General features: G+C 39.0%; 1 protein-coding gene across 1 annotated transcript in view; it reads left to right on the forward strand.

The window, feature by feature from the left end:
• The window catches only part of LOC135704972 (acid sphingomyelinase-like phosphodiesterase 3b), a 232689-nt gene that overhangs the window by 113260 nt on the left and 97956 nt on the right, over window positions 1-21473 (forward strand). The window contains exon 3 of the mRNA XM_065226514.1: window positions 18084-18152. Coding sequence (XP_065082586.1) covers window positions 18084-18152 — 69 coding nt within the window. The remainder of the gene's footprint in view (window positions 1-18083; window positions 18153-21473) is intronic.

Here is a 21473-nt window from a genome sequence, read left to right on the forward strand (position 1 = left end):
ATCATAAAATTTTTCTATGATTTGTCTTTCGTATTGTGTTTCCTTTATTCACAAAATTTCCATGCAATTGTCTTCAGAGTTGATAAGACAATTGACATCGTCTTCAACAAGAGGTTGCACATACTGAATATTTAACACTAGACAACGGACAACGCACCACACCCAGTAGACCAGTAGGGAAATTTTCAGTTATTCAAAATTTGCACCGGCATGGGCGGGAATCGAACCCTCACTTCGTGGCACTCACAATACGCCTGAACGACGGGTGAAGTCGCACGACCACGAAGCCAACAAAGATTGATGGAACTCTACTCAGAATTAGCTTGAAATTCTCGTTTGATTTCACCAGGAATTCACCATACACTTCAGTGTGAACTATTTTCAGAATTACCTTGAAATTCCAATAATGTCCAACGTTGATGGACTTTAATAATCTAAGTAGCAAGTTTGGTTTTTTTTTATTTTTTTTTTATTAGATTGTAAATCATTTGCGGTGATATTTTTAAAGCAACAAAAATCTCGTTAAAGCTGGAACAAATTTAAAAAAATCTGGAACTATACGTGGTCTGTCTTTTTATCTGACAAGACGACTAAAAATCTGGAAAATCCAGATTAATCTGGCATACTGGCAAAGCTGCTTACGGGTGATATGGACTGTCTAACGCTGCTGGCTCAGCTAAGTATGTATGCCCCTGAGAGTGCTCTTCGTCAACGCGAATTTCTGTTTTTGGAACCACTGTATCAGCTGACGTGTTACGTCATCGGTTACTTGCCCTTTTCCGTACCGTTGACCGTAACTATTTAGTTTAAGTTTTATTCATTTAGACAATAATTGTCAGTTGAATTTTTCAATATACAAATAAACAAATAAACAGATAATAATTTCCACAGCACAATTCTTTGCACTTCACATTGTTTTTATTTATGGTTGCCGCACAAGACAGCTTATGGCAAGATTTTTTCAGTCAAGAGCTATTTTTGAAAGATGAAAATTTATGTTGTCGTTATATATTGGTTGTTTTATATTTGACTATGTTGCCTCCCTTATCACAGTTGGTAAAGGCAAGCATTTCTTTACGCAAATGGTCCGCATATTGCTTATTACAATGGAGATCCTGTCTTCGTAGGTTATGAACAGCCCCTTAGTTCATAACCTACGATGGCAAATTTGAGAGACTTGTTTAAAGGTGACTTTCATAAGAATAAAAATAAATAGAATGTACCCAAACATTAATTCAATAGGATCATAGTTTGGGACCTCTAGTTAAAAAATTTATTTATTTTACTATACATTTTGATTTTCTAAAAATATAAGAACAATATATTGAAAATCATTAGCCAATTGTTTTTATTTCTCCGATTTCGAGATAAATTTGTGTGTGTGTGTGTGTGTGTGTGTATTCCCTCTAATCCCCACTGGCCGGCAGTATTATTATGAAAGAACTATCTCTGCAATGTCGTATTTATGGTCATTGTAGACAGCTTTAGTCCTGGAGTTAGAAGGTTATAGCTCTATTGCAGATCCAGCAACCCATTTCAGAACGTCTGGAAAGTCACGCCCATTCCGAGGTTACTTTCACTCATAATAAGCTCCGCATGTATGTTATCACCCTTATCAAATGGTGTTGCGCCCAACGCTTTTACCGTGTAATGAAGTTGGTATCAGGTTGCCGAACCCTGTTAATTGACAGATGCGAGTAGCGCTTGCACCAACACAAGCGCGCACTAGCAGCAGAAAAGCAAGTTGGATCATAGCACAACCTTTTAGTATAGTTAATACCCCGTTCACATTACAGCCTATATCTATAGGTTGTCTTGCAATGAACACTCATACAAAGGATTTCCAGTGAAAACTAGATGTATGAGTGATATACGCTGTAATGTGAACGGGGTATAAGGTACGTTTAGACTATCTGATTTGTTGGTCTGATTCGAGCGAACTGCTCGATAATTTTGTCGGATGCAATGTTTGGATGCGTTCACACTTTTTCGACAGTATGATTAGATTTGACGTTTGATTTGTTGAACGAAATAGGTTTGCATTTAATTTTCATTCGACTCATCCAGCAAAATAGCCGCAAGTTAGGTGAAAATATTGATTTTTTTCTTTCTAAAATTTCACAGATTTGAACCGTTAAAAAACGCTTGATTTGTGTGTTGATGGAATCCAGCAGCAACCCTGATAACTTGTGTATGGTTATTTTGCTTAACGACGTGATCAGGGTATCATCCAAACCACTTGTGGGATAGTTCAATCATTTGGGTTATCGTTCGGGTATGGTATTTTTTTTATTAGGGAAGGTAAACCGATTTCACTATTCAATAATGTCCTGTGTATGGTTCGACTGATTCTTATTTTCCAGTGTGATTGGCCGAAAGATTCCGTAATGGTTTTGATCTTGGCATGTTCAACAAAACAATGTGTATATAATACGAAGCATGTATTGTATAAGAATCAGCATGCCAGACAGCAGGTCTGAGAGCCTAGTAAGATTTTTTTAGAGCTTCAGAGAGGTTCGGAGATCTACTGAGAAATTTGTTGAGCTTCAGGGTAGTTCGTCAATCTTAAGAACAGAACTGCAAAAATTCAGAAAATTTTACAGAAATTAACATAAATTTGCAGAAATTCATAAAAAAAAATCACAAGAAAGATCGAAGATCTTAAGAAATTATCAATACTTCAAGCAAGCTGAAATATTTTCAGATCAATGTGTAAAACAATAAGCGAAATTTTGCAAATCTTTAGAGAAATTCGCAGATCAGACAAGTCCAAGAATCTACAGTGAATATAAAGTATATCACAGCAGTTTGGAGATCTACTGAAAAATTATTTAACATCAGAAAAGTTCGTAGATCTTCAGAACAAAACTACAGAACTTACAAAATTACAGAACTTCTGAAAAAATCACAAGAATGGCCATTAGACTGATGCAAAATTTGAAATTTTCACTCCACAGTGCTTAAACGTTTCCAAATTGGGTCCTGCTAAGCCTTCCAAAATTTGAACTACTTTAGTAAGAAACTGACTTGGCACAAACCATTTCAATTTAATATGTGAATTACTATGGGAAAACTTATGTTTTTGTTCATATCTATCTAACAATTCACCACATCACTATGCTTTTAAAAATGATAGCAGTGCTTGTTGCAAATTTCTCAGCTACAACTTTGTTGAAAACTACTTTTCAATCAAATTTAAGGAACAAAAGTTATTAATGATTTAAGTCACTGATGTCTTATGATTATGCTCATTCAACTGTTCAGCAGGCAACATTGGTGTTTCTAGCACGTAGAATAGAGGACAACAATCATGGCTACTATGTCACACTCAGAATACAGTGTTGCCCACAGAACAGCTGCTTGATCATGCCATAAGATTATCAATCTCTTAAACAATTAATAACAATTTAATTTGACATTTGATTGAAAAACAAGATTCCGCAAAGTTGTAGCTTAGAAAATTTCCCGTAAGAAAAGTTACAGAAATTTTCAAAAAACGAGTATGGAAAAGGGGCAGAAGACAATGAACAAAAAGTTTGGTTTTCCCATCGTAATTTCAATATAAACTTCAAATGGTTTTTGCTAAGTCAGTTTCTTACCAAATGAGTTTAAATTTTGGGAGGCTAATCAGGACCTGATTTGAAACCGTTTGAACACTGTGGAGCGAATAAAAAATTGCATCAGTCTAATGGTCATAGATCTTCAGATAAATTTGTAGACCTTCAAGAAAGTGCGCAGATTTTCTGATACATTTTTAGAATCTCAGATGGATCTTCAGTAAAATTTGCAGAACTTCAGGGAAGGTCGGCGATTTAAAATAAAATTATACAATATCAGGGAGATGTTTAGATCTTGAGAGAGACATTTTAAACTTCAAGGAAGCTCAAATATTTTCAGATATGTTTTGAGAACTTAAGGTAATTGCGAAGATCTTCAGGGAAATTTTCAGATCTTAATGGTAGCCCGAGAGCTTTGCAGATCTACTGAGAAATTTATTGAGCCTCAAGTTTTTTTTTCGTAGATCTTGAGAATAGACAACTGTACAGAACTTTGCAGGATATTTGCAGAAATTTTTCAGAAAGCTTCACTGTTTCAGATAAATGTGAGATCTTTAGAAAAATTCGTTATATGTCAGAAAAGTACCTAAATTCCAAATACAAATCGCAGCGAAGTACAAAAGTCCAAGATTTTGCAGAACTCCATGGAAGTTGGAAATAGATAGATCTGAAGAACTTCAGAGAAGTCCGTAGACATTAAGAGGAGTCTGCAGAACGTCAGAAAGATCGTACGTTTAAAAAAAATACAAAACTTCAGCAAAACTCACAGAACTTCGGGGAAGTTCGCCGAACTTTAGAAGTATTTAGCTTCAGAGAAATTCGTAATTCTTCAGATACATTTTTAAAACTTCAGCAAAGTTCAAATATTTTCAAATATTTTGTAGAGCTTTGGGGAATTTCAAAGAATTTTTGAAAGATCTGCAGAATTTTATGGAAATCCAAGAATCCACAAATAATTTACAGAACTTTAGAAAAGTTCGGAGATCTGCTGAGATATTTATTGAACTTCAGGGCAGTTTGCAGATCTTCAGAGCAGAAATACAGTACTTCAGAAAACTTTGCAGAATTTGAAAGAAATTTTAGGAACTTCAGAAAAGTTCAGAGGGTAGATCGTAAATCTACTGAAAAATCTACAGATGTTTAAATAAATTTTAAAGGATTTTTATTGGGATTCTTGGATTTTAAAAAAAATTTACAGAACTTCAGGTAAGTTCACTGATCTTTAGAGATATTTGCACAACTTCAGAAAAATTGGTAAAACTTCAGAAAACTTCCTAAAACTTTCGGGAGCTCAAAAATTTCTAGATAATCTTCTAATTCTTTAGGAAATTGTGTAGATGTTCAGAAATATTTGCAGATATTCATTGAATCATGAAAATCTACAGAGAAAATTACGGAACTTTCGTGAAGATCGTAGATTATTCAAAATTTTATGAACATCAAAGATAATTGTTGATCTTTAAGGATCTTATATCTTCAGCGATTCAGGATATTTGAAGAATTTTAGGAAAAATTTGCAGATATTCTGAAGAACACATACAGAACTTCAAAGAAATTTGTAGAACTACCGAGAAATTTGCAGATCTTCAGGAAAGTTTGTGGATCTTTAAAGATATTTTACCGGAGAATAGAAATAAAACTTCAGGGACGTCCGAAGGTCTTCAAAGAATTACGCAGAATTCAATTCTTAACAGAAATTTTCAGAACTCAAGGAATCATGTAGATCTATAGAGAACTTTTCCCACTAGCTTGTCGAAAGTTGGTATCGACATCCTGGCGAAGTTTTGAAATCCATTTTCATCTTCATATCGCAGCTCTTGAAGGACAAGATGAGCCAGATCCCTGCCGGTGTTCCTCCTGAGCAACCATTTCCTACAAAGTTCACCTTCTCCTTCTCATTTTATTTAAAATAATAAAAGCAAATACGCCTGTCGAAGCTAGAGCAATTTTCCGGTAATTCGTAATGGAAGTATTTACTTTTGATTCCTGTTACAGTTTTGTTTTGAAATATAAATTGTCAGTTCTTTCGACATTTGCAAGCAGTGTGAACACCAACAAACAGGGGGTTTCGACAAAGTGTGTCGAAAGTAAATTCGAGTAGATCTTTCATTATGGCGGCGGTTAAAATCAGACCAAGAAATCAGATAGTCTAAACGGACCTTTAGTCGCAGTTTGATCGTTTCGTTGCATGGAACATGAAATGTTTCTCGGTTAGTGAAAGAAATCGAAAATTCGATTGTTTTTGAAGAGTTCGTGGATCCGGAAAAAAACATTAATACACAACTTAGGGCCTGGTCACCGCTCGACGGTACAAATGGATATTGGTTATACATACACACTTCCAGGTTCGAAAATATTCTTTTCAACCCTGGCACGTATCCAGTTTAATTTTGATATTTAATTTGTTAGCAATAATTTGGACAGCTCTCACCATTTTCTGTTCTTCCGCGGTCGTTAATTGCTTCCTTTGGAATCCCTTGGACTTTTTCTCTAACGTTTCGTATTTCATTCCGTGGTTCACCGGCAATTTTCGTCCACAGATCGTACTTGATTGGTTCTAACTGCTCTGATTCTGAGGAAAATGTATGTGTTAAAACATTTTTTCTATGTCATCACGCCAAAAAGTTAGACTAAGAAAACTGCAAAACATCCTTTTTTTTGGGCTTATAAGATTAGATGCAAGGTCTTAGGTGTGTTTAACTGATTCTAATGATATTTTTGTTTTCATGGCTATAAAATTTAAGATTTTTAAGATCTTGTATCATCATTTTGGTTTTACTTCTCACCCCAAAAGGCGCCGCCGGGATGTTCTGAGGCATAACATCTCTGATCACGCCTTTCTTCGGAAGGGAATTAAAGCCGTTGATCCTCGGTTCATGAGTTGATGGATCGATAGGTAGGATCCAGATGTGAGAGCTGTCTCCCTGGCGTCGGAAGCATTGGTTCTCAGCACGGAGAACAAGATCGACGGAAAACAAATCAAGGAAAAAAAATCACCCTCTGAATGTTTTACAGCCCTTTTCTCCATAAATGAGAAGTGTTGTAGAGTGAGTCCTAAAATTATCTAACTCCAACCCAGATCATTTCATCACCATTCATTTTCACTTGACATCCTTTCCCCATTGCTACATAAAACCCCAGGGATTAACACCCCACCCTCTGCAGGAAAACATGAAACCTCAATCTAAAAACGGTTTCATTTCTTGTCCTGTTGCAGGAGGAATACCATTATACGACTTGTTTAATTATCCTGTTTATTTCCTCACATCATCTCGGAGTCCCCAGCTGTGCAATGCAGTATGCTGCCACATCGAAAGTGAATCCCATAATTTCCTGGCTTCACATTCGATCCAAAGGAAATGACATTAAATGCTTCTCACACGTACCTGCAGCGACAGTTAGAGCAAGAGCATGTTGTAGTGGTCACTCACACTCACACACCCACACACACACTCGCACACACCCACTCTCATCAGCATCCGTCCGATTGAGTCGTTCATGTCATTGCGAGTAAGTATTTAATGCCAACACTACACAGTAGAAGTCATTGCTGGATAACACCAGCCAGCAGGGATCTTCACCATCAGCAGTACTGTGATGCAATTAAATTTTGTCGATTACATTCAAACGCATCATCTACCCTCTCGCTCGTGCTCTGTTTGCGTTGGTTGGCATATGGTAGACAGACACAGAGACTCACATTTGGCACATAAAACCAACATAGCGTAGTTAATTCCCGGGAATGGAACGTTAGAGTGGAAATGCAATCATCATCAACATCTCTTCAAAACTATGCGCACACCTGCAGCGTTTCTCAGAAGAGCTGGGGGAGTGGTTTGGCCTTGGTGCGAGGAGGGGTAGGATTTTAAGAACATCTTTGCAGCTGCCATCATTCCAACGACGGTGGAGCAGAATGTGCTGCATTTGGAGCAAATGTTGATTATAAAGTAGTAAAAGATGAATGTGCGAAAAGTGAGCTGCTTTTTTCTGTGGTAAATACCACAGGTGAATGTTGTGGAGAGCAAGGAGGAGTGAGAATGTGAGCTCCAAACGAAGTCTGCCTTCCGGTTGTGCTTTATTTCCTGGCGCAATACCAACCAAATGCTACGCATAGACTGGCATGCAGAAGAGAACGAAGAGCAAGTTCTAACGAGCTTAGATAACTTTGTTTGGATACAACTAGCAGGAGTGCAGTTTTGCATCCCACAAGAGTGTTATGTTATGAGGGATTATCCTACCTGAGATGAATAGAATAAGGCAGCAAAATGAGCACTGGAGCAATTTAGACTGAATACAAAATGATATTACTTGTGATGTGTTAATTTAGGTGGGATTATCCGAAGTTCAAAGGAGGTTATTCTCTGGAAGTAGCAGCAAAGTTGTATCTTGCTCGGGTTCTATGGTTTGATTGAAGTCAGATAAAATCAGTCAATTTAGGTTGTTGAAAATCAAGCAATACAATTTGTGAATGTTCCACACTAATCACGGGACAAGCATCTAATGATGCGGCACAAACATAATTTATGGCAATCAACCGCTCATCAAACAAATCATAAACCACCATTGTTCAGCCATAATGAACCCATGCACACACGTACACACCCAAACAAACAAACACAATCGATAAAATCATTTTCCCGGCGACGTCACCCATCGCGATGATGAGCGGGAATTGTTAAATAGAGGGAAAAAAATGTCGTTATGAGCAATCCATTCCAAATGCCTTTTTGACGATGAGACAGCCGGCTGGTGCACATGGTGATGGTGGCTGGCCCTCCAATTATGGACATCGTTATCGTTCGCTTGTTGACGAGATTGCTGTTCAGTGTCCGTCACGTAGTCACTGGCTGCGGTCTTCGTTAGCCCGGGAGGACCAGGAGATGAGGTTGGAAAATCGTTCCCATTCTGGATGTCTGGTTGGTCCAAGTTCTTTTTATCGATGCCATGATCGTTATCAAGTCTATTTGCACGAGAATTATGAAAACATATCATTGAAGCGTATTTGGGGCCAAATGCTCCAGTCAAGGACTTTAAACTTCCGATTGTTTAATTTCCTATGCCATTGGTTCTTAATTTTAAAAAATATATGTATGGCGCTACCATATTCCATTAGGCTAGGCGCCATTAGGCTGAATGGGTCATTAGGCCGAATGCCATTAAGCTTGTGTAAGTGATTAGGCCGAAAAGTAAAAGATGAATCTTGAGTATTCATTGGAACAATTAATAATACTCTGGAACTTCAAAAATGATACAATATCTCTGAGTGAGATGAGAAATACATACATGAATTCATTAAAAGCCTTTTAAAAGATTCAGGATCTTAAGAAAACTATTAAAATCTTACATTACAAAAAATAATTATTTGGCAATATTTTTCATGTTAACTTTCACTGTTACTCTGGTCTCTCTTCAATTGTCGAACTTTCACTGTTATTTGAAACTTGGCATCTTCAACTAAGAGTTCCAATTTGGATTCCAAAACTACTAACAAAATTTAAAGAAATATGAAAGTGATAGGTTAATAAAATGTTTTAGGAACTAAGACGAGAAAAATATGAGAAATTACTGGCCTTTTAATTTTTTTAGCAGATTTTTCCAGCATTAAATTTGAGTGGTTCAATTGGGGCTTATTGTCAAAATGGGTTTTAACGTCTTGATGCATTGCATAATTCAATTTTCTTTATTTGCTGTTGATTAATTCTAAAGGAAGTCCTTACCTGATGAATCTCTTCTTCACTTAAAAAAATTAAGAGAACAAATATCGGCTCCATCAATAAAAATTAAAATGGATTCCAACTGTACTCTGAAACATAAGAACCGATAGTGCAAGTCAATCATCATGTCGGCCATATTCAGACTGAAGTATGTTCTCAAATTGGAACAACGCAGATGACGTATCACGAAAAGCGAACAATTATAATTATTGTGACCTAATTACCCTTCAGCCTATTGACCCATTCGATCTAATGGCATTTGGCCTAATGGCTTATACCCCTCAGAATAGGTGATACTAAAATTATATAAATTTAGAGCAAAAAAAAAAAAAAAATATAAATAATAGTCAAATAAAAGGAGTTGCAGTCAGTATTAGCTTTCTCTTGCGTTACTTCATACCTACCCTGATGTAATGACATTGTGCTACATGCAGACTATAGTTGATATCAAGTAATATAATATGATATCAAGAAAGCCTATATTACATTATAACAGCTATAGTATGAACGTACTATGAGCTTAAAGGCGACCCAAACAAATAAAAAAAACTACAGGGGACAGCCCCATGGGGTTGTACGCAATGGTGACGTAGGACTACGTGGTCTTACATAATAAATCTTATTTTTTTTAACTGCAGCAGAGCTTGTGTTTTGTTTAAGAATAGGAATTTGAAGGGGGTTCTTTCTGTTTATGCTCTTTAGTATGACGCGCTAGACATAGATGGCCCACAGCGACTCACGAAGAGCTACTGATTCCGATCAATAGCGGTGCGGCTTCTTCCTCTTTCTATGGATGCTCATGTGGGCTGCAGCTCGCTGCTTGCAAGCAGCCTTTCGTTGTGTACTGGAGAACACCAACGCTCACCACGCGGTGATTGAATAAACACCGTTTGGTGAGACCGGATGGAGTTCAACTTTGACATCTGTGTTAGAGAAATCGCTTTTCGCAGACAATCGGTGATAATTTTAATTATCATAGCAATAGTTGCACATTTGTTCAATTTTCAATAGTTACATTTTGAAAAATAATAAATTCTTAATTTTAACAGATGCGTAGGAATATTTTTGGTTGATTGGTGATAAAATTATTGAAATTTGCCCAGACTCAGCTGAGTTATTAACGTTCAAAATCTTTCATAAATTTGTTAAATGCTCCATTTTTGATTTTCACAAAGTGTACCCCCATACAGAAATCACAGACGTAGTCCTAAGTCAAAAGGCATATCTGCCATCCCTCTTTACATGCCAGATTAGCAACTGACAGAAAGCAAACTGTCCACACGCTAATAATCGTGTGTGGGTGTGTGTCATCCTCTATCCCTCACTCAGCTGGCGGTGTTAGACAAGTAGAACTGCGATTAATTTCATCAAATAACATGCTTCGTAATGGTGCCCTTTATGTTGTGAAGACTACTACTTCAAAAAAGGTAACTTTTGAGGGAAGACAAGGTGTCCTCAACAAGTTAAGGGAACAGAATGCACTAGATATCCACAACAGGTACAGCAAAACATCACATAGACGCCTTTATTCACACTAACTACTCAGGGAGTAGAAGGTCAAGAAGAGCCACCGCCGCCAAATAAAGCTTGAACCGGGTATCTGGGACTCCCACGATAAACCCGTGGCAATGGTCAGCAGACAATGCCCTGTGTGTATTTATCATGCAATATGATTTATTTGGATATACAAAATGTTTGAAGCAATGCATAGTTTGCTTCACTACAAATACACTTTTTAACCAATCTTCAACTGGAACGTACTCACCAAATTATTTCTCCCGGGAGCGCATTATCGATGCTTCCACGCATATGTTTCTCTAATCATTTTTAAACATTTCCTCCTCCAGCGATTCCAACGACACTCACGTTGGTCTGACCCATCTGGTGCCTAAAGCCTAGAACGGCTTCAAGGCAAAACGCTAAGAATCGTCAACCCAAATATGGGAAGTCGGTTTACACGGATTTGATTTCCTCAGAACGTTCTTAAGCAACATGTGAAGAAGGCATACCAGCCAAACGTAAACAATGCATTTAAACGTTGATTGTTTACGAATTACAACACGCTTATACAAACTAGCTATATCATCTGATAGAGCAAATTATCTCTCAGATGTTCGTGTCGGTTTGCCAGAATGAGTCTATATTCACGAGAATTCGACGTTCAAAGTATTAATTTACATTTGGCACATAGGTCATTTTCACATATTGCTCTAGTTACTAGCCTCCTCCATCACATGTCAAAACAAAAAGGGGTTGCAAAGAACAAATGAGACTGCTCCTGCTGAGTGACGGCTTGTGACAGAATTTTGCCCAGGCATCAGCGTTGCCAGATATACCGATTTATCGGTATTTATACCGATTTCCAAACTAGATACCGATATACACATAAGGTTCCTCAGAATACCGATTTTTAAGGTTTTATACCGATCGTTCTCCCGATCTTCTGAAAGCAAAATTGACAAATTTTATAGGTCTTACACAAACTTTACCACCTCTTCTTGCATCTTACAAATAAAATTTATCATTACAGTATCTCATGGTTTCATAATTACGAAAAATAGCATTTAAACTGTAATGAGCAATTGCAAGCCTGCTTCTAACGACCAACCAATCATATAATTACCAAAATCGGAACGTACGCTACGAGATGTCCACGTTTCATCCATTTATTGGATTCTGAAGCATCGTGCTTAAATCTTAGATTTAAACAGGCCCGATGTTTTCTGAATCATCTTGCCCCTTAAATGCTGCACAGTAGGCCTGGCCATTTTGATATGTGTGACGCATCTTCGATGTGAAACATATATCAAATAGACAAGAAAAATTATGGAGGTATATCCATCATTTTCCAAGATGCTTTCATGAACTGGCTGTGTTGGTGTTAGATTAGATTAGATTAGATTAGATTTTTAAACTTCCTGAAGTTTCATCCAACTTTCCCTGGAATTTTCTTCCACTTTACCTTGGAAGCTTTTGCAGCCTTCACTCGAATGATTCTTTCATCTTCTCCCGCCTGTTTTTTAACTTTCCCGGAGCTTCAAAGATGTTATCAGATTTTTCTTGCGGATCCACACTAGCTGCAGGCACATTTCAAAAGTTTTAAAACTTCAGAAAAGTCCAAATTTTAATGTCAGTTTCGATAAATTAAAGACAATTTCATTAACTCCTGTTAAAATTCTAAAACCCGGAAATTTCATAAAAGTCCAGCGAACTCCAGGAAACATCATAACATTTTTGGAAACTTCACAAGTCCAAAGAACATCAGGGAAATTAAATGGTTCTCAGGAATTTTAGTGAAGCTCAGAAAACATCAGGACAGATCAATTAATTTCAATGAAATTGCTGAAATGATAAAGGAGTTCCGAGAAACTCAGACAATTTCCGAAAACTTCAGCAATTTCCATGCAAATTTAGGAAACGTAAGGGAAGTTACATGCGCATTAGAACATTGCGAAAACAATTTATGGGAAGTTCAATGCTTTTTCAATGGCAGCGTCGATAACTTTTAAAAAATAAAAAAATCGGGAAGATCAGAGAAATTCAATGCTGATGTTACAATAAATTTAAGAAAATTGTGAGAGTACTTATGAGATTTCGTAATCTTCAACAAAGTCCAGAGACCTTATAAGATGACTAGAGACATTCCGGTAGTCTTATTATAATCAGGGATGCTCCGAGCGCTTCAAGGATGACCAGAGAACTCCAAAACAGCCCCTAATCTCAGGTAAATTACAATAGCTTTTAAGGAATTTCGAGGAATTATGGAATATTTCTAAGTACATTTCAGGAATGTTCCGAAAACTTCAGGGAAATTTCGGAGTCTTCAGGGATGTTTTTTTTAATATCAGGAAAATTTTCTGGATCATTAGAACATCCCCCAGGAATCTCTTTCTTCCGGAATTATGTACTTGTTTATTTCGACTGTTCCGTAAGCGCTGAAGACTTTGTTGAGATGTTTCTTCCAATCTACCTTAGGAAGTTTCTGCCAGCGTCTCCAGGAAGTTAATTTCGTCTCCTCAAGGAAGTTCAATTAATTCTCCCAGAAACACAATTTTGATCACCATTTGAGGACAACGATAATTTTAAAAATTAGATTTAAAAAATAAGACTGAGAAAGCCGTCACACAAAGCTGGAGTTAAGTTCCTTAGCACATTGGATCATTCCAATCGACATCGCGCAATCCCAGCTTGCAACATCCTTTATTCTTTCAAAAAATTTACAAATCTTTGGATCCAAATCAGGCTTAGATGGTCCAGCATTTCGACCGCGACCGGGTAGATCTTTCAAGGTGTTATGTATAGCGAACGGCTTGATTGCATTTTGAACCACACACACACTTACTTCTTCTAGCTTCGTCAATTTTCTTATTAATAACTCTTTCTCAGTACAGTACTTGGTCAAATTAGATTTCCGTTTTTCTTCTATTAATCCTCTCATTGTTGCACTTGGAACCAAACTTCAACTTTCAATGAGGTAATATCACTGACAAACAGACATTACATTCGCAAGTTGTTCATCGAACAAGCATTTTACGGACAATTTAACAGTATCGTAGTTGGTAGTACCACCACCCGTGGCGCGCCTAGTCCATTCCTTTGCGTTTGACGTTTACACACTACCGCCATCTGTTTAGCGTAGTGCCCACCACAGTGTACAGTGAGAAATATTCAATGTGTTATGTCTGTTTGTCTGTGGTAATATGTTTGTTCAAAAATCAACAGCTGGCAAAACAAACCATAGTCTTTTTCATAGAGAATTTTAAAGGTGTATTAATAAATAACGATACGGTCCTTAATCCGGAAGAAATCAAAACTTGAAGGGCCTTTTGTTGAGCTGGAACATCCAGAAACTGCGCAAAACGATCGACGCATTGCGTTTTTTCAAAAAATGTAATCAGTAAATAAATAGTTTAGATGATGATTTTACAGAGAAATTGATAGATGTTGGTGGTACACTGTCGACGAAAACTACTCACTGTTGAGTAAGATTCACTTTTTCTTGGCTTTTAACGCTTCTGTAGTGAGCATTTTGCCGGCTCTCAACTTATTACAAACATCTAAGATTAAAGAATACAGTGGCGGCGGTGGTGTAATGGTAAGCATGATTACCTCTCACCCCAGCAGGCCTGACTTCAATCCCAGTCGGCGCCACCGGGATGTTCTGAGGAATAACATTGGTCCCCGGTTCATGAGTTGATGGGTCGATAGGTTGGGTCCAGGTTGTAAAACTACTTTCCGCCCCGGAACCACTGAGTCCCTGAAGGGAACTCTCCAAAGCCCCAAGCTGCTGGTCTTAACCAACGGCAGCTCCCGGGGTGCGCACTCAAGTCCCTTGTAGGTTCCGGGTCTGGTCCGTAATGGCGTGGAAGAGTTTTCGGATGTGAGGAGACCTGCAATTGTGTTTTTTTTTTCATTACCTTGTATTTTATTGGCCGGCGATGGCAGTGGGGCGGGGCAGTATCGAACGGTGATCGGCTGGTGGTTCGACTGACTCTGGCCGGGAAGCGGTGATGATAGCAGGTGGTTCGGCAGACCCTGGCCGGGATATGGCGATGGTAGACGCCCGTGTGAGTTTGCCGGTAATTCTGGCTCTAAACGGCGACGAAGGTAGCCCGGGAGGTATATCGGGTGCTGATCAGCTGCCGGGTGGGCAACGTGAGGACTTGAATGGCCGGGGTGATCTGGGCTTTGCCGGGTAGTCAACCTGCAATAGCTGGGGCCGACGGCGAACAATGGCGGGCCATCTACGAAGGGCTGGCTGTCCGCAATGCGGTGGAGATTGATGTCCGACTGATGATCGACTGGCAAGCTGGTGGACTGACCGGGCAGATTCGTGAATAGCCCGGTAACTTGGCCGGTGCCAGGTTGATTCGGCCGATGATAGAATAAGCCAGGGGCGACTAATGGTGGGTTGACCGTGAAACCGGGTATCGATTTAACCTGGAGCGGCAGTACGGCGTCGAAAGTCGTCAGACTGAATAACAAGCGGTCCGATACTCAAGACCCCGTGATGACCGGATTACTTGGCTGGGGTCAGGTCTCCTAGCGGTCCAGAAAACAAAGCGTGGCTTGGACCGATGGCGAGGGTGACTAAAATTTCACACCACACGCAACAAACTTTCCTTGTCGGTTCTACGAGGGCTCACGACTTACTCCCTAAATCCACTGACCGTCGGGCTCTCTCTTACTCACTTTTTGTGTCACTAGTGGCGCTAGTGTCGGGGAAAACCGTGTCTTGGAGATAATGGAAGAGTGGACCATATTGTTAATTTATAAAATTTGAGGAAGCGTTGTTTGAGTCGATCCATTGTAGACCTCTTTCTGTTCTTTTAGATTGTAGCAACTAGTCCTTAACAAAGAAGTCAAGCGGGTTAAGATCCAGTATATGTTTTGCTAGTAATGAATTCAGTTTTTGTGTTTTTGAGTGTTCATCTGCGTTTTATGAGCCAGAGCAATGTCTTGTTGGAAGCAATATGATTGTTTCCACATCAATGAAGCATTAGGAAGCAAATGTTTTAGCAACAAATGATGATTGACGTTTTCATGTTAAGTTCTTTCAATAAGTCTATTTATCAGCGTGCTAACCCCATATTGTATTGCTACCTTAAGCAAAGCTTTAATGATAGCTGACAAATTGAAATCAAGCAGAATCGCTTATTTATCATCAGCGAAGTAAATTTGTCACTTTTCCTGTAAAAATTACACTTTTGCAATAAATAAAATTGTATTACCTGGTATTACCAACAATCAATTCGAAACTAACGATTTTAAATTGGCTCACTACTTGACTAACCTATTGGTCCCAAGCAAATCGATTAACGTTTCCCATTCTATAAATATAAATTCCAGTACTGCACTATGCTTGTTTTGATTCGCTATGAAAGTTTGAGGGGTTCGTGGATTTTCCTATGTTTCGAGGGGTGCATCGATTAGTTTGGGGCCGAAGATAGCACCAGAGCTGAGTCAAAAAGTTGAGCTCGTTTCTTCGGGACCTTCTAGTCTTAGAGTTACCTCTATGGTATTATCCAATCTGAGATACTCTGTACAATAGTTGTCTTTTATATAGGTGGGTCGCAATCAACGAATGTTTGAGATCCACTGTCGAAAAAAGGGTACCTCTCAATTATCAAAAGGATTCAAATTCAATCAATTGAACAGTAAGTAAACACTGCGTTTTACGAGCGAAACTTCAACCTCAACCTAAACAAAGCTTCCAATCATCTCTCACTCTCAAGCACATTGTTTCACTTCATCACTTCAGCACAACCTTAAAATCCACCATATTATCTCAGACCGAGTGAGTGGTATCGATGGGAAAATCCCTTTCTCTGTCGTCAGCTCACGTTCCAGCCATTTACCACAAAAACTATGGTCAAACAACCGTCGTCGCAGCTACTACACTGAACAAATTTCACATTTGCATTACGGCGGCAGTTCTGACGACAATGACGGCGACGACATCGGTATCAACAGCATCGATAAAAGCTGGATAGAAAATTGCTTCCTGGTCCTTGAAAACGATCCAGCCAGCATGGGTAAGGGATGCTGATCCAAGCACCACTTCAGAAAATCGATGAACAAATTGGGTAACGTCGTTGCCTCTTATTTACATCTTTATTTCCATACCTTTCCCCGAGGATGGTGTATGACAAGGACGACGAAGATGATGGGCCCTCGAAAAAAGCGTCTCGAATGGTTTTCTGAACAGGGCTCCTTCGTTCCGTGTTGCTGCCAGTGCCTGCATGGTAACAAGCGATTCAGGTACTCACATTAATCTCAGTTCTTTCACATTTCCACTCACTATCGGAATTGCGAGTTGCTGGGCTGCTTTTGCCTTTGATGGTGCAGGAAAAGCTTTTTATCAATAATAAATACGCAAAACGATTCGCTCGTTATGTATGAAAACCAGGGAAGCGTAACATTTAACGTTTTAGTTATTTGTTGTAAAGAGATCTCTGCGAAGAGATGAACTAAATAAGGCTAAAAATCTCTATAATAAAGAAGAAAAAAAGAGATCTCTGCAATATAAAAAAAAACATTCATTCGAACGTTTTAGCGATACAAATTAAAATTAAAATGTTGAAACTGAAATACAGTTAACCAGTTATTCTTGAAACGTCGTTGTAGTTTTTTCTATCCCCCAGAGTTTACCAAGCAAGCCATTTATACTCATCAAAAGAGATTCCTTGAACGGAAAGCTCAAAGCGGAAATGTTATCAGCCAAAGACGTTGCAAACCAATTATATGAATGGCATACAAATATTCTTCTCGGTGAATAAGCCCCCCCCCCCTCCCCCACATCAAATCGTTTGTAGATCGTCGATTTCAAGACCAAACAACAAAACCGAGATGCCAACGAATGGAAGTTCCAGCGCAAGTGGGTGGCTATGGAATGAGAATCAATTTCCAAACCAGGACCACCGAGCAGCCACATTTTTGTTCTTGCACTGGGATGAGTATATCTTTGGACTTGGAAGACGAGGGGGCGTTGTATCATTCCAGCCGCCTTCCCAAAAGCAATAAAAATGCGAAATATATAAGATTCTCCTTTGATACTTAGAGGTTCTGCTGATATTTTTGTTGTTGTTGTTCTTAGGAGAAAAATCGATGCTGAATTCGGAACGAAGCTCATCGGAAATGAAGCTCTCTCTCTCTCTCAGTGCATTCAGACTCACTCAATGATTGTACTTGTATCGAACCCTCAGTCTGCTGGCTCGTGTGCTTTATTTGGATTCAATATTTACTTGCTTTATGTCGGTTCGTTTTAGCCTTTTACTCATACTTACATTATTCCACTCTTTCTTGTTTGCAGGATACTTCTGGCACATAACGGATTTACATTTCGACTCGTACTACTCTACCAAAGGAGATATAACCCGCAGTAAGTACAACACTGATCTAGTAGGAAAAAAAAGTGGAAAAGTAGCATTCAGATGTTTGCTTTTACTAGTCAGTGGAACGAACACCATCTGATAGAGAGTGATGTAGCCGATAGAACGCGAGCAATTTCCTGACACCAACTGACTGGAGTGCAATAAGTCTTATTACCCATAATCTCAGCAGACCTTCCATTCCCGGTTGTTCTGAGTTTAGCTGACTGCTGTAAGAAGAATGATTGTGTTTACTGAAGCAGACTAAGATGGAATCGCTCTTGATATTGAACTTATCATAAGTAGTTCAATCAAAACTGTTTTCGAAGCATCTGAACAAGGTGTAATTGAATCTGATTTCGAATTAATTTGCTGGTTTGCTGAGCGGTGAACAGATGGTCTCTTGTCTTTATTTAGTGCATCAAATACAATTGAAGGCAAAATGCTTTACCTTTGCTTTGATGTTTTTGAATGCAAAAGAAGATCTTAGAAGAAGTGTATTGTAGGTTACCTTTTAACAAACGATTTGAAAGATAGAATTAACTATGATAAGGTTTATTCGATCTAGCACAACCCTTTCCCATTTGACTAAAGCTGAGTACATGCCGTTATCTTATGTTTTGGATATAATATGTTTTGCATATTTTGACTTGACATTATATTATTTAACAGACCCTGTGCGGTGCCCCAATGATGATAATAATTTAGCCTAAACTACATAAATCACCTGAAAGCAGTCACAAACTTATTGTTCGACGTTTCACGGGAAAAATAGAAATCAAAAATACAGGCTACTCTATTAAAAACTCACGGAAGGCCATGCATTCCACAGTTTGCACTATAGTAGGTACGACAAACGGCAATCTTATTAATGAGTTATTTCTCAAACTACGTGCTCTTGTCTGAAGAAGTAGATGTGCCAGTAGAGTGGAAAGTCAACATGCGCACAGAGCACATCAGAAACACAGTGAGCACTGGATGTGTGTGTGTGTGTTTTTTTTATTATAGTCACTTTAACGCTCTTGGGTCATTCGTAACTTGTCCGGGGGTGAGATTTGAACTAGTGACTTTGGCGTGAGAGGTATGGATGCTAACCACTACGCCGGGGTCGCCCCCCCCCCCCCCCCCGAGCACTGGATGTATTTCTTCTGACGCTGAGAGTGTCCAGACCTATCAGCTAACACCGATTTCCATAATGTGGCAGCTCAAAGCGATTGCGCCATGGAAGTTGACGCAGGTCCCAGAGAAGAAACCTGCGTTGAACGCTTTCTACCCTCTCGGATCCATTTAGATAGAAGGGATTCGAAACTGCTGATCCATTATCCAGTACCGATCGAACGAGGGTACAGTATAGTGATTTCAAACAGTACACGTCTTTGAAATCTTTGACTACGCGGAAAATCAGTCCTAGGTTTCTCGAAGCTTTATCCGTTATATAAAAGAGGTGTTTACTAGATGTCATTTTGTAATCCAAGACCACCCCAAGAACTTTCACCATGCTCTCTCTACTAACATGAACACCCGACAAAGAATAGTCGTAGATATGTGGACTCAGGCTTCTTGATATTAAAACTACAGTGCACTTATTCGTGTTTAGCCCCATTCTGTTCATGTCGCACCTGTCGGCGAATATATGTAGAAAGTCACATCGTGTGGCTTAGCTATTTTCCAATGCATATGATAAAAGAGGTCCTTCTAGTAAAATGTTGATCTCATTTAGGTACCATAGGAAAATTAACGGGCCCAAATGGCTGCCTTGAGGAACTTCAGAAGAAGCAGAGAAGGCGTTAGAGAGGCATTCTCCAATCTTGACGTTAAGACGCCGACCGGTCAAGTAAGATTGGAGACAGCCGGTGAAACCTAACCTGGCGAGTTTTGCAACAGCAATTTCGTGGTTAATTTTGTCGAAAGTTAATGACAAATCTGTGTAGATAGTGTCAGCAGTCTTTCAGACATTCCTTCAACAACGTACGTAGTGAAGCAGAGGAGATGCGTAGTGGATGATCTTTTCGACATAAAACCATGCTGACCTTCGGAGATGAGCTGCTTGGATTGGAAAAAATAGGGTCCAGCACCACTAGTTCGAATAATTTCGATACTGCACACAGCGCAGAAATAAATACCCCGGTAATTGTCAACGTTAGTTTGGTCACCCTTTTGTGGACAGGGAACATATAAACTGTCTTCTATAGCGATGGAAAGGTGCCGGTACGTAGTGAGAGTTGGGTCCAAGTAAAGTCGAATACTTAAATTTAGAAGCAGCTTCGTTAATCTGTTGTGGCTGCATCGAATCGTTTGAAAAAAAAACAGCTGCCATTTTCGTAAAGAACAGTTGGCAGATTTCCGGTTCACTCGAAGCTTCAGCGTCATTCAACTTTATCGTCGATGGCAATCCATTCTCTTTTCTCTGACTTCGAATATAGCTCCAAAAGGACTTTGGGTTTGATTTCATGGATGCTTGAATATTGCGCTAGTAAGCAGAAAAGAAGCTTTACTAAATTTTTGGTAACGATGGTTGATACGCAAATAGTGCTGTTTCTTTGTTTTTAGATGGCACATTTCACGTGATTGCCATAGCGGATACTCGGAAGATTCAGCAGTCTTCTTAGGAACGTGGTGGTCTATGACATATGATAGAATGTTTGAAAAAGTTCTCGTGATCTAGTAGCGCTTCCCAATCAAGTGTGTTCAAAACAGTAATAATGTTGTTGTAGTTGGCCTTGTTGAAATCATAACTCACCGTTTCTGCGTTATCGTTGAAAACTGGAAGATTATTGTCTTTAAGGATTAACTGCAGGAGTGAGTGATGTGGCACGTGTTTCAAGAGTGGAGCTGGACTCACTGAGATGTCTGGAGCAATCCAACTTTCAACCTTCGTCCAAAATTTGTTGAAACAGTGGTTAATATGGCGAAGGTTTGCTATGCTATAGCTACCTAGCAAGGCATTGGTGCACGATGGGAACGAAGACCTTTCCGTGCCTGCTTACAAGAAGCAATTATTTGAAGATTGCCAAATAATTCCGGGTAGATTGAAGTCACCAAGGATAACAAATTCGTCACATACAGCAGCGTCACATGAAATAGATATAACAGATCGGATGAGAGCTTTATAGAGCAAATCATCACGAATACGATCTGGAGGGATGTATACTGCACCAAGGAATAACTTTTGATCAGAGAATTTGATTTTCACCCAGATTTGTGCGGCACCAGTCCATCGAGCAGGTTTCGAGAAAGTTCCTTCCTACTATTCGTGGGACTTCTATCGCACCGGAAAACCTCATAGTTTGAGCCGAATATTTGGCTGAAGAGGGTATTGTCGTTTAGTCAGG

The sequence above is a fragment of the Ochlerotatus camptorhynchus genome, unplaced genomic scaffold, assembly GCF_037179485.1.
Source record: "Ochlerotatus camptorhynchus isolate MF236.1 unplaced genomic scaffold, CSIRO-AGI_Acam_v1.1 ptg000253l, whole genome shotgun sequence".
NCBI classification, from domain to species: domain Eukaryota; kingdom Metazoa; phylum Arthropoda; class Insecta; order Diptera; family Culicidae; genus Ochlerotatus; species Ochlerotatus camptorhynchus.